The sequence below is a fragment of the Zosterops lateralis genome (assembly GCF_965231275.1).
Source record: "Zosterops lateralis genome assembly, chromosome: 30".
NCBI lineage: Eukaryota > Metazoa > Chordata > Aves > Passeriformes > Zosteropidae > Zosterops > Zosterops lateralis.
The window spans coordinates 2948554-2963070 of record NC_139790.1 but is presented as its reverse complement, the minus strand read 5'-3'; the positions used below and the strand labels follow the sequence as shown (position 1 = coordinate 2963070).

General features: G+C 42.9%; 1 protein-coding gene across 1 annotated transcript; it reads right to left on the bottom strand.

The window, feature by feature from the left end:
• Positions 1 to 241: 241 nt before the first annotated feature.
• On the bottom strand, positions 242 to 13631 carry BNIP3L (BCL2 interacting protein 3 like). The gene is made up of 6 exons (XM_083880438.1): positions 13450 to 13631; positions 7447 to 7633; positions 6902 to 6974; positions 5559 to 5662; positions 4626 to 4775; positions 242 to 3234 (listed from the first exon to the last, which is right to left on the bottom strand). Exons 1-6 carry the CDS (start codon positions 13532 to 13534, stop codon positions 3186 to 3188), a joined length of 648 nt encoding a protein of 215 aa, XP_083736564.1. The 5' UTR covers positions 13535 to 13631; the 3' UTR covers positions 242 to 3185.
• Between the last annotated feature and the right edge of the window lie 886 nt (positions 13632 to 14517).

Below are 14517 nucleotides of genomic sequence, written 5' to 3'. Positions count from 1 at the left end.
GCAGATGATCCCAGCTCACTAAAAAAAAAACCAAAACAAAAACAAACCCAAGCAATCTTTCTAAAAAAAAAAAAAATAAAATTATTCCAGTCTGTAAACAGCAACTTTGATGTTGGTGTCACCCAGAACAAAACAGTTCCATAAAACATTTTAAAAAGCAAACCTGTAAAAATAAAAAAAAAAAAAAAAAAAGGGGGGGGAAAGAGAAGAAAGACAAAAGGAAGGCGCAGCACGAAGCGAGTTCAGACAACCAGTTTTGTGAGAGCTTTAATGGCACAAAATGTTTATAAGCTACAACTTATACATGTAAACTGTAGATAATGTTACAAAGTGCTAACTAATTTCTGAAGAATGCATAATCACTTTGGCTCAGTTAACTCCAATAGTTCAACAAACGTCAATTAAAAAAAAAAAAAAACAACAAAATAATTTTGAATTTTTAACGATCTTCAGCTTTCACTTTTGAAAACTTTAATAAGTAAATATGCATTTGCTGCAGTTAGGTCAGTCTGCATCTTTTAATGTGCGAGTTTGTGCATTTTTGTTTTTTTTTCTTGATCCTATTTACAAATAGTCTAGGCCAGTTTTTCACTGAGTGTAAGAAAAATGAAGCCTATTTATTTCTTTTTCTTTTTTTTTCTTATTTTTTTTTCCAAAACTGTAAACAGGTATAAAGCTTTTTAAACAACGTTTTCTCTTAACAAAACTCCAACTCTCAATAATCGAAACCTCTTTTTTTTATTTTTATTTTTATTTTTTTTATTTAGAATGATCCTGTTCATTGTTAAAACTGGAAGTTGCAGATTTTTTTTCCTCCTCAATAAATCCTGCATTGGATCCCAGGCAGGGTCACAGTGACCATGGGGAATTCATCCCTCAGCTCTGGCTTTCACAGGTTTTATTCAGGTTTTATTCCAAACATCATCACTGGTTTTGATACTCCAGCCACAAGCCTGCACTGTGTTGTTTATCAGATATTCAGAAGAATCACCTTTTTCTTTTAGAAAGGGGTAATTTATTGGGGTTTTTTTTCTCTTTAAAAAGTACTCCCTACTTAGTAAAAATCTCTCTTCCCACTACTCCAATGTCATACAAAACAAGGTGCTGTGTTAGAACTGAAAGTGGTCCAGCCTTTCTCCGTCCCCTGGGATTTCAGGGCTGTAAAATGAATTATTTGATGCTCCCTAAAACTCCTTAAACCACATTCCCCTTGCCCAGCCCCACCTCGGGGTGAAACCCGATATCCACACCCCAAACAGACCCAAACAAACCCCAAACAAACCGGCTCAAGTGCCACTAAATATTCACAATTAAAAGGGAAAAAAAACCAAGCAGATTACTCCAGAGCATTCAGAAGCTGAGAATGAAAATAAATACAGTTTAGCAGTGGATCCATAATTCACTTTTTTTTTCACTTCCTGGGGAGCTAACTAAAGTTTTTTTTTTGAACCCAAATCTCAGCTGGGATTTAGTTTTCTATGCATCAATTGGTCCAAGCAATCACTGCTCTATCAAATAATCAACTTGATATAAAGTCTGATGCAAGCAAACAATTACAGGTAGCTGTTTGCTCCAAATGGCTGACTAGATTTCCTTATTTTCTACAAGTCAGCCCATTAGAGTTTTTTTTTATTCAAATGAGATTTTTTTGCTAGTCTTAAAATTAGCATTGGTTCCCTAAATACTTAGTATTAAAGTTCTATATCATATTTTTATATATATATTCATATATATATATATATATAAAAAGAGTATTCTATCCTTCAGAGTTCATGCTACATGTTCTGAAACCCAATAAAATCTATTTTTAAGGACGTGACTGTCCTGCTGCTTTGTAACAATTTGGTACTAAAGCTTCACATTTTGAAAAGAAGTGTCACTGAAGGAGGACAAGGTTTAAATGTTCCCTAAGAGAGAAGAAAAAAAAATAAAGTTCAACGACATCAGTGAGAAATCTACCCTAAACATGAGACACCACGAGTGACTTTTTCAGCTTCCAAGTATCCCCAAAAAGGAGATTGTACAGTAAACAATGAGAGAGAGAGAGAGAGGAATATTGAAAATTCATTTGCAGAAGACATTTCAGAGCTTTTATGACTTCTGAACCTTTTTTTTTTTTTAATGCACCTGCAAGATTGTCCCCCAACTTAAGGATGAGTTTTTTTTCCTGCTGAAACTGAAGGATCTTCAGAGCTGGAAATGCTTCCACAACAAACAGAATAATTTTCTTTTACACAGAGTCTACCTACACTACAGCTGTTGGGTTTTTTTTTCCTTAATTTAGAACTACTTTCCAAAGGAAAATTTCACGTTGAAATTTTTCCCCTTAAGAAAACAGGTAAAGGAAAAACAAAACAAAAAAAAAAAAGCTTCTTCACATGCAAACAATGCAATTTTTTTTTTCTAATATTTCCTAAGTATCAGACAGGTTTTCCTACAAGGAATAAGGAGCTGACTTCATAGAAAAGACAAAGATTACAACAATCACCTAGTATTAAAATATGCTGATGGATTTTAGTCATCCTACTCGAAAATTTCTGCAGTCTTTGCCTCCTGCAATCCAAATGGTGTTTGTTGGCCAATAAAAGGGGCCCAGTAAACTCCCCCCAAGAGCTGATTGAAACTGGATCTTTATTGCCAGTGATTTCTTAAGTTTATTCCACAACCAGCTGCTTTTTTTATTTTTTTTTTTTTTTACAAAAAAACCGACCTCTTTTCCACTCCAATCAGTAATTTCCTTCCAAAGACACTTTTTTGTTTGTTTTTTTTATCACCACCATGCAGCCAACACTCAGACCATGCACAGCTGAAGTCAGGTTGCACTAAAGGAGGCAACAGCATCACTGATAAAATTAAAACTTGCTGGTGGCATTTTTGCATTGAGAGAAGCCCTTGCAACATCATTAAGAGACAAAGTTGTAAACTCCATCCAGCAACTCTGACGTGTCTTGCAGGCCAAAGGAGGAGGAAGGGGAAAAATGGGGAGAGAGGGGAAAAGAATGTGGAATAGCCAAACACCTCAACAGAGTTCCAACACAATACTGAATTTTTTCCAGAGTTAGCAAAAAACCTGGATATGGAAGGAAAGGGTGAAGTCAGGGTCATGCTTAAAATGGTCTCAAATGTACTAAATGAGACAGGAACACCTTCACAGGTCACGGGGCTCCAGGTTTGCACTCCAGGCTTCAATAAGTGCTGGCTGAAGGTGTGGTCAGGCGTTTCCCAATGTAGATGCTGAAATGGAAATACAAGGATTTCACATTGCTCTGGAGCATTCCCTGCTTCCCCACAGCCCCAGCTGCTGCTCTAAGCCCTCTAATCCCCCTCTCCATCCACAGATTTCACCTCTCTTCTGTAAAATTCCTTACAGTGAGGTTTTGAGTGAGTCTGGAAGGATCAGGGCTCTCAACACTCACCCAAAGTGGGTTTTCCTCCAGTCCCAGCTCATCTGAAAACCCCGAGCCAAAGGTTTTTGTGTTTTGAGTACCTGACACAGCAACACCCCCGATAATTCAGGTAAAAACCAAATCAAGTTTTGTGTTATGAGTACCTGACACAGCAATACCCCAGAAAACCGGGGTAAAAAAAAAAATCAAGTTTTGTGTTTTGAGTACCTGACACAGCAATACTCCCAGACAGCTGGGGTAAAACAAATCAAGTTTTGTGTTTTGAGTACCTGACACAGCAACACCCCCAGATAACTGGGGTAAAACAAATCAAGTGCTGCCTATAGAGAGAGGGATGAGCTTTAAACCCCTGAGCATTGGGGATCTGTTCAAACACTGACCACAAGCAAGATTTAAATCATTGCAGGAATACTCGATTCTGCTGTAATACAAACATCTCACAGTCCATTCTCACATATTCTATCCTAATTTATTTGATAAATAAATTATTCTATCCTAATTTATTTGATAAATGAGGATTATTCTATCCTAATTGATTTGATAGCTTGCAAGAATTTTAAGAGACATTTAAACTACACCCACAAAACCAAAGACAAAGCTCAATAAACCCATGTTTTGAGCCCAAGCCTTTGGCCCATCCCAGGAGAACAGAAGGTGGATAAACACAATGTGAGGGTTTAGGCAAAGTGAGAGATTATGTGGGATTACCCAGGCAATGAAAACACTGCTGAGCACAGACACAGCTGATCTTTCAGGGCACATCCAATATTTCACTTCTCTACGGACTCAAACCTTGACTTTCAGTAACATCCCAATGCAGGATTCAACTGGAAATTACAGAGTTTGTGCCACACTCATCACCTCAGCATCATCATTTGTACAGTGCAGCTTCAGGCTGGTCAGTAAAAGTTATTTTTCATCTGTTCTAATTTTCCCCTTTATAACCTGAAGCATTTAAATAGAAGGCACATCATCAAGTTGCAACAAGTTGCAAACACATTAATGCATATTCAATATAACTTGATTTATTCTAGAAATAAAGCACATTAAAGGCTGTAAAGTTTTAATTGTTGCCAAGCTTTCCTGTTTTTGTAAAAGTCTACCAAGTTTGAGTGAGGGACAAAAACTGTTATTCTGGAAAAAGCCCTTTTCAGCAGGACTGACATTCAAGTAAAGTGGAAAAGCAAAAGCTGAAGTGAGAATTAGGTTAATACTTACCCTAGTCCCAGAGCCAAAACATGAGATATGAACAGAGATGGAATGAAAACCTTAAGAAATTCTGCAGAGAAAATGCCACCTTTTTTCATTGCTCCACTTTTCCTCATACTTAGAGACACTGAACGTTTGGGATGTCTGAAGTGGAATTCCCTGGAAGAAGAGAAGGAAGGGGGGGGAAAAAATTCAACAAAACTTTTTTTGTTTCCTTTTTTTTTTTTTTTTTTTTGCAGACAGATGCACAGATCTCTGTAGGAACTTTTTTTATTTTCTTTTAAAAAGTACAAAGAGCTGGAGATCAAAGAGATCCCTTACACAGAGCAAGGAACCAAAGGTAATAAGAGGAGGGATTGTGGAGAAAGCACTTGCACAGACAGGACAGACACAAAGGAGCTGCAGAGAGAGGCAGGTCTGACAGAGGGAATTTCAGGATGTGATTTGTTAACAAGAGGCCTTATTTTTTGTCCCAAACACAGATACAGAAGTCTGCCAGATTTAGACAGCATCCTCTATTTTAATAAAAATGCTTTTGCACTCAAGGATCTCATGGTTTTTCCCCTTCCGTGGGTGAATGGTGAAAATATTACATATTTTACATAGAGAGAAAAAAAGGGACAGAGGATTTAGGAGACTTGCTCAATGTTCTTCCATTCAATAAGCCAAGACTAAATCCCATCAATCCCAGCTCCAGGTACCCAGCTCTCCCATTAACTGAAATTTTGTCAAGAAACCAGCTTGCTGTGCCTTTGTTTTACCTATTTTGATTTTCATACTTCATTGTTTTGATCTTTTTAACCTCCTCACAGAGAAATTAATCCCTTCCTAAGATGAACTTATTTCGATTGTGAGATTGTGACCATCTTTTGCTTCACCCATTCATTAAAAAAACATTAATATTAATTAAAAAAAAAAAAAACAAAACAGAGGTGGACTCACTTGGGAGGAATGTTTTCAGGCCTACTCGACCAGTCTGACACCCAGTCTGCACTTTTCTTCAAAACTTCCAATTCTTTCTCTCCTTCTACTGCTTCTTCTTCAGACTGAAACACACAGGGGACAAAGCTTGGAACACTCAATTATCTCCTCCTCGGGGTGTTAAACTGAGTGACAACAACAGTGGTGACATGACAAGCACCAAATGGTGGCACCTGATAAAGGGTAAGTGTTCTCAGACTGCTGATTGTCTCAAAGAGATTTGATTTTTGCCAGCAGAAGTCAGGAAACCACAAATTCTATTGCTATATCCAGGATTTCCACGTCATTGCAAGCTGTTTGGTTGGGTTTTTTTAACTATTAAGAAACAAAGGATTGTTTTAATCTTAAATGTAATAAGCCACAACTGTGCAAAAAAATATTTACACATGGAAAAAAAAAATATTAGGCTGATGGCATTCCATTTAAAGCATGGGAAGTCAAATAAAACGGTTCCAAACCCACTATTTTGACTTTTTAATGGTGTTATTAGTAATTTAAAATTTGTATTATTTATTATTTGCAACTAGTGGCTTCTACTGGGTGAATCCCAGATGCAGGAGGGAAAGGCAAGCACTCACTCGAATTGTATAAAAATATTTAACTTCACATCAATAGATAAAAACGTTGCCATATAAGAAAACAAATAAATTAGGAGGAGTGGAGAACACCACTGACATTAACTCCTATTTAATATTAAACAACCTCCTGAGTTACTCTTATTAAAATCAGAGAAAAACCAAAGTGAGCAGCACAGCAAAGGCAGAGGTGATCAAACAGCACAAGTGGGATGCAGAGCTCACCAACACCTTCATTCAGACTTTGGCCTCTCAGGGCAGAGCTGCAACAGTCCCAGGTCTTTGATAAAATTAAATTCAAGGTTTCCTTCTTCCAGGAGTGCTTTTTTTTATTTGTGCTGCTGAAGACAGCGGATCTGATAGAATGATCAAACTAAGAGCTCAGCATTAGTCTCCTCTCAGTTTGTGTCAGAGGTTACTCAGTGCCAGGGGAGTGTCTGCACAGCAATCACTGAACAGCCTGAAATCTTTGCAGAAATATCAACATCTCAAAGGCAGCTGTGACACCCAGGGCCAGATGGTTACACAGTAACAGGACTGCCAGGAAAGAGGCATTTCTCAGTGTACAGATGGAGATTCCTCTTTCCCTCACTCCAAAACCATTAAACTCTAAATCAAATTTCAATTATTACATATTTGACATCACAAAGAGCTTTTTCTACCCCTCAAGGCTAGATCGAATATCCACAACTCACAAGGGCATATTTTAAAAGTTAAGGAAGAAAATACCTGAGAACTACTGTCTTTACTTGTGTGCATTTCCACATCAAAAGTTATCTGTCCATCATCTTGGGGCGACGGGCTGAGGAAAAATGGATTCCATTACGTCATTTTGTCAACTAAAGAATCACCAGTGGAGATAAAATCATTTACTCATGCACTTCTGGACATTATTCAGCTGAGTTACAGACAGCACCACCCTTCAGATCCCAAACACCAGCATTACAAAGCCTTCCCAACCCCCCCATCTTTTCAAATTTATTTTTATTTATAATCCCACCTTTTCCACGGTGTTGACAGATGCTCCCTAAAGCAAAGAAAGCACTGCCCAAAACTTCATCTGCTACAGAAAAAGATGTAAATCCCCTTGTTCTTGCAGGGAACACTGCCAGCATTGTGAATTACACGTGTTTTTCTATCATTACAAGTGGAAGCATCACACAGCTACCACGAGCCAGAAAACTTCTTTTCTTTCCCCTGAGAAAAATACTTTTAGAATGAAAAAAAAAAAAAGGCAATAAACCTCAGGCAGAGTAGCCAACACTCCTTTTTACCTGTCACAGTGGGAACTACCTCTTGAGCTGCTCTGTCCTGACTCGTGCTGGGCGTCCAGGAGGATTTTTTCCATGTCCCCATTGTGGATGGAGGAGGAGGAGGGGACGTGCTCCAGGCCCCCGTTCTTGCCGTTGCCGTTGTCGTTGCTGTTGCCGTTGCCGTTCATCTGCAGCTCCACCCAGGAACCTGAGGGGCAGCCACACGTCACCCCAGAGCTGAACACACCTTCGGGGTTATCAACTGCACCCAGAGGGGAACCCCAGCAGTGCTGGGGGCAGATAACACACACCGGCCTGGGGAGCTCATAAACACAGCACAGAGACAACAGGGATGGGGTTCTCCTTCTGTCGTCACCACAAACACCCCTCAAAGCTGCACTGCTCCCTGGCCCTGAGCTGGGCAAGAAAATTCCCTTTTTCCCTAGTTATTAATACTTTAATGAGCCACATCTCTGCCAGTTTGGAGCTTCAACCCACTATGGATCACTCCACTACAGCCCCATCTCTCTCTGCAGTTTGGAGCTTCAATCCACTATGGATCACTCCACTACAGCCCCATCTCTCTCTGCAGGTTGGAGCTTCAATTAACTATGGATCACTTCAATACACATCACCTTGTTCAACTTTCCTTTCTCCAACAGAATTTTCATCTGCATTGCCCCCTAACTCTGGAGGTGGTCAAGAAAATCCCCTTTCTCCCCAGCCATGAATACTTTCATCAGCTCCATCTCTGTAGTTTGGAGCTTCAATCCACTATGGATCATTCCATTACAGCCCCATCTCTGCACTTAGGAGTTTCAATCAACTATGGATCACTTCATTAAATGTCACCCTGTTTGACTTCTCTTTCTCAAAGAGAATTTTCATCCAAAAATCTACATTACTCCCTAACTCTGGAGTTGGTCAAGAAAATGTCCCTTTCCTCCCCAATTATTAATACTTTAATCAGCTCCATCCTTGTAGTTTGCAGCTTCAACCAACTATGGATCACTCCATTACACGTCACCCTGTTTGACTTTCCTCCCTCAAACAGAATTTTCATCTAAAAATCTGCATTGCTCCCTAACTCTGGAGGTGGTCAAGAAAATTCCCTTTCTTCCCAATTATTAATACTTTAACCAGCCCCATCTCTGTAGTTTGGACCTTCAATCCACTATGGATCACTCCACTACAGCCCCATCTCTCTCTGCAGGTTGGAGCTTCAATCCACTATGGATCACTCCATTACACGTCATCTTGTTCAACTTTGCTTTCTCCAACAGAATTTTCATCTGCATTGCCCCCTAACTCTGGAGCTGATCAAGAAAACCCCCTTTCTCCCCAGCCATGAATACTTTCATCAGCTCCATCTCTGTAGTTTGGAGCTTCAATCCACTATGGATCATTCCATTACAGCCCCATCTCTGCACTTAGGAGTTTCAATCAACTATGGATCACTTCATTAAATGTCACCCTGTTTGACTTCTCTTTCTCAAACAGAATTTTCATCCAAAAATCTACATTACTCCCTAACTCTGGAGTTGGTCAAGAAAATGTCCCTTTCCTCCCCAATTATTAATACTTTAATCAGCTCTATCCCTGTAGTTTGGAGCTTCAACCAACTATGGATCACTCCATTACACGTCACCCTGTTTGACTTTCCTCCCTCAAACAGAATTTTCATCTAAAAATCTGCATTGCTCCCTAACTCTGGAGTTGGTCAAGAAAATCCCCTTTCTCCCCAATTATTAATACTTTAATCAGCTCCATGTCTGCAGTTTGGAGCTTCACTCCACTATGGATCACTCCATTACACATCACCCTGTTCAACTTTTCCTTCTCCAGGAGAATTTTTATCTAAAAATCTGCATTGCTCCTTAACTCTGGAACTGATCAAGAAAATCCCCTTTCTCCCCAGTCATTAATACTGTAACCAGCTCCATCTCTGCAGGTTGGAGCTTCAATCAACTATGGATCACTCCATTACATGTCATCCTGTTCAACTTTCCTTCCTCAAACAGAATTTTCATCCCTCTGCCCCTTTACTACAAAACTCCCCCACTGCAGCTTTATATTCTCCTTTCCTTTACTTCCAAAGGCCTTGGATCAACCCCTGATTTTTCTGCACATCAGGCAGGCTGCCATTCTTAGGTCCAATCAGTTTGCTTTGACCTGCCACAAACATCTCCCATAAAACTCCAATTTACTGGTTTTTCCCCATTTTTTGTCAGTTTTACCCATGGGACATCTACACGTGCACTAAGATTCAACAAAGAGCCAGAGTGTACCATGGATGACAACAGCAGCTGCTAAAAAGTTCACACATTGTGTAGTTAAAGTGAGGATTTTTATTTTTAAATGTATTTCACTTGTACTTTATGTGGAGATTAACTAAATCTGAGAGTGTATGTGCTGATCCATTCTTTAGTGACATGTTTCAATTGGAAACAAACAGGTTTTAGAGATGTGTGTCACCACAACTCTGGTGTAATTTAGTTTATTCCAGCTGAAGGCAGGAGCTTTCAGGGGTTTTTTTCTATTTAGTTGACTATTTTTTAAACTTTGGACATGTTCCTCCATGAGGTAAAAATATCCAAGTGATAAAAGGAAGCCTAAAGCTACAAATACCACATCAGAAACTACTTTTTGAGCATTATTTGTACAAACTCTACATTTTAACACTGATTTTTAATTTCTGAAATGCACCTGGGAGTGCCTCCACTTATTTTCTGGAGCACAGTTTTGTCTCTGGGAGCTCCATCAGTGCCACAGGAAGGGAAGTTAATTAATGAGCCTGTTTTTGACTTTGATTTGGTGAAGAATTCACCTTTAATACCAATTATTCACGATGCCATTCTGGTGATGTCCATCTCTGGTGGTTCCCAGCCTGGGGAATTCAGGCTGGATTCCCAAAGAGGGAATTTTGGGAGGCACCAGCTCAGCCCTGCACACTCAGCCAACCAAGGGTTAAGTGGGAAGAGGCAGCTTTGCCCAGTCAGCACCAGACAGAGGCCGTGTTATTCTAGATCAGTGATGATTGCTGCTGTCTGAATTCCTGAATAAATTCCTAAATAAAACTGCCAAACTCCGAGAGCTTCAGGAGGAAGGTTGTTCTGCCTTGCAGCAGCAAAAACAAAAAAAACCAAAAAGCAGGTGGCAAATGCAGAAAGCAAGTGGGCAAAAGTTTGTTAGTGAGGTAAAAAAACTTTATATTCCCCAACAACCACTTGTGGCTGTTGGAAAATCAGGATCTGCAAAGCTTTAAATGATTAAAAATGTGATTTAAATGATTTAAAAAATGAGCAGAGGGCCAAGGTGTGAGGGGATGTGTTCCTTTGACACCACAACACCCAGAGGATGGTGAGGAGATCTAAACCCAGTGCCACAAATCAAACCTGGATTGCTCCACCTCAGGCTGACAGACTCTGCGTTTCTCTGTCTGTAGTAGGAATAAATCCCAAATTCTCTGTGAGCAGAGTTCCCTGGGAGCTGAGCAGGAGCTGACATGAGCAGCAGCACGTTCCCAGCTGACCTCACACGGGGAATGACTCAAAATAAATTCAAGGATTCATAATCTGCCATCAAGCTGCAGCACGTTCCCCACTCCCACTGCACTCACAACCGGTTTGGGACAGGCAGAGGGAACAGAAATTAAGAGGGACACAAAGCTCTGTTGCTTTAAAGAGATGGGTTTTCTTTAAAGGGATGGATTGGAGAATGAAAGTGCCCAAATAACAGAGAGTGGGGTTTGCCTCGAGCTTTTTTTTTTTTTTTTGGAGAATTGAGGGAGTTGCATTAATCACCTGCCTGAAAACTTTTAATTTTGCCATGTTTCTACTTGACAGTAAGATAGGAAATGTGGCAGAATGAAGAGTGGTAGAATTAAGAGTAATAGAATTAAGAAATGTGGAAGCATCTCCTCCCTTCACAAATCACATAAAACACACTCTTGGGAGAAAAGAAAAAACCTCAAAGAACTGTTCATATGAATGGTATTTTGTTCCAAAATTGTTTGAAATTTGGCTTTGCTCTGTGGCTAATTATTTCACCATGAATTTATATACACTGACTTTAAATCTGCTTTTCCATAACTTGGTGGACTGTTTTATCAGCAGGAGCTAAACACATTGGGGAAGATGAGTCTCATTTTGTTTATTCCCTCTGATTTCAGCTGAGTGCATCAAGTGGAGATATTAAAGTCACTATATAAATTAAATACCAAAAAAAAAATGCATTTTATAGATGTAAAAATACTTCAAAGTAGTAGTCTGAGGCATGATCAACCTGAATAAATGAATTAATATCACTGTTACAGTGAAGTACAACATTACCAAAAGAAAGAAAAAAAAATGAGAGGGAAAGGAAAATAAAGACAACCAGACTCCCAGAATGGTAATTATTAAGCAGATTTTTCCATGACAGAGCTAGACGGGCTCTTGCCTAAGGTGGGATTTCTTTTGGTCAATATGTAACAGAGCTTTATAATAATTAAAATATAGGAAGCATCTAGAATTCCCAAAGGAAGCACCTTGGGTGTTTTATCTCCACGAACCCAAAAAAGCACAGGTTACAGTTTTATTCCCAGCTCTTCTGCCCTCCAAGTGCTAAAGGATCTTTGAATAAAAGGCCCTACACCACAGAGAACACCATGAATAGGTGTCTGAGCTCATTAGCCTGAAAAGTTCACTGAAAAGCTGAGAGAAAGGCAGAACATGCACCTCTCCCAGCAGAGCTTTGTGCAGGGGCTGAACATCTGAAAGCAGCACTAAGCCCGTGTGGGGCTGATCGGGTGGATTTGGGTTTTGTGTCAAACATTTCCTCCCCTGCCTTGTGCCCAGCTCCTCCAGCAATCTCTGACCCAGCAGCAAAATCTCCGTGGGCAGATTACAGAGCTCTCAGCTCCTGTCACTCCTGTCAGATTAATGAGCCTCGCAGAGTCACCACAAATTAAAAAAAAAAAATAAAATATACAGGCAGCAAATATGGTCGTTTCTGAAGTAAGCATCCCCATGCAGTCACTCACCCGGCGTGTCGCAACTTTGACAGCCTAATTGTTATTTAAGTATAACAGGCCTGAATAATTTGTCAGAATTATTGGCTCAGGTAACACTGCTGAAGGTGCCGGGGTTATCACACGGTGCAGTGCTGCCACAACACAATAGCAGCCTTATGAAATGGGCACAGTTTATTCTTCTTTTCACACAGTTCCCATTAAGTGATGGAAAAACAACCCAGAGTTTATTTTGTGGTCGGCTAAACTTCATCGTAAACCACGGAGGTTACGGTTAATCGTTAACGCAATTTATTCACCTCTTCTATCCTTAAAATTTGGAGATGAAGGATGAAGGAGCTGTTTATAAGAAAGGGAAAAGCATTCGCCAAGCAAGTCCCAGAGCCTACATGATGTGCCTTACTAGTGTTATCCCAGGAACAAAAGGATGCAGCAAAGCAGCTGACAGAGATGCCGGATATAGAGGGAAATAGCTCACGTCAGTGCTATTGACTCAGCCCCTGAATAAACTCATTCCCACCGCCACGCTCCTCCCCCTGCCCCGCTGTATCCCCACCGCCGGGCTCGGGTAAACTCCGTGTAACCACGCAACGCGCCCGGGCCGCTCCTCGGGGGACGCGACGCCCCTCAGCCCCCTGCCAGGGGCGGCGGGGCGGGTCTCGCCGGGGGCAGCACTCTGGCAGCCCATTTTATCCACCCGGGCATTGCTGCACGTCCCCTCGGCTCTCCCGGCCGCGTTCCCGGCCCCGTTCTCGGCCGCTGTCGCTGCCCAGGGCCGCGCGGTCCCCGGTACAGGCCGGGGCCTCCCGCGCCCCGCCGCTGCCCCTCTGCCCCCTGCGGCCGCCGCCGGGCCTTTTATACCCGCTCCGCCGCCGCCCATTGGCCCCCGGCGGCTCGCGCGGCGCGTCCTCCGCCAATGGCGGCCCGGAGCGGCGCGCGGGGGTCGCGGCCCTCACGGCCCCTCAGGGCCCCTGGCGCCATTCCCCCGCCCGCGCCCCCGCCGCCGCACTCACTGTTGAGGCCGGGCTCGCCGTGCGTCCCGTCCGCCGGCGGGTTGTTGTTGTTGTTGTGCTGCGGCGGCTCCTGAGGGCTGGACATGGCGGCGGCGGCGCGGCTGAGGCGACTGAGGAGCCGCTGGGGCAACAACAACAAACCCGGACTCCGTTTCGGGCCCGGCCGCCCCGCCCCGCTTTCCCCCCCCCTCCCCACCCCGGCCCCGCGCTGCGCAGGCGCGGCGCGCGCCGCTCCCGCCCTCCGCCTCCATGGCGCGACCCGCGCCCGCGCACGTCCCGCGCGTGCGCAGGGCGGGCTCTGAGGGAGCGGCGGCGGCGTGAGGGGAGCGGGGCACGGGGAGAGGGAATGGCGGGGTCAGGGTCGGTCAGGCTGGGAAAGCCTCCCCAACGTGGTGTGAGGGGAGCGGGGACACGGGGAGAGGGAATGGCGTGGTCAGTCAGGCTCTGAAAGCTTCCCCAGCGGTGTGTGAGGGGAGCGGGGCACGGGGAGAGGGAATGGCGGGGTCAGGGTGGGTCAGGCTGGGAAAGCCCCCCAGAGCACCGAGTCCCACCGGCGACAGATCCCCACCTTGTCCCCAGCCCAGAGCCCTGAGTGTCACATCCAGGAGTTCCTTGGACACCTCCAGGGATGGAGATCCAAACCTCCCTGGGCAGTTCCCAGGCCTGAGCTCCCTTTCCACGGGGAAATTCCTGCTGCTGTCCCTCCTGAGCCTCCCCTGGCCCAGCCTGAGGCCGTTCCCTCTCCTCCTGTCCCTGTTCCCTGGGATAAGATCCCAAATCCCCCCGGCTGTCCCCTCCTGTCAGGGATTGTGCAGAGCCACAAGGTCCCCCCTGAGCTCCTTTTCATCTTGTTGTCTTCATTCTGTTTGACATCAATTCAACTTTAAGGTTTATTTCGAGGCCGAGACTCTTTTTGGTGGAGTTTTGTGACTTCAGCCTCATCTCTCTCACACGTAAATCTGTATTTATGAGCATTTTTCTTCCCAAAAGCTGTAAAGGAGCCTTTTACACCATAAAGTCCTCCCATTGACAACCATGAGAGTATAAATTGTGGTTTTTTTATTACTG

Coding starts and splice junctions, on each gene's coding strand:
- BNIP3L (XM_083880438.1), bottom strand. CDS start 13,534: ATGTCCAGCCCTCAGGAGCCGCCGCAGCACAACAACAACAACAACCCG. Junction 7,634..13,449: donor CGGCGAGCCCGGCCTCAACA/GTGAGTGCGGCG, acceptor GCTGCCCCTCAG/GTTCCTGGGTGGAGCTGCAG. Junction 4,776..5,558: donor CCTGAAAACATTCCTCCCAA/GTGAGTCCACCT, acceptor CTCTTCTTCCAG/GGAATTCCACTTCAGACATC.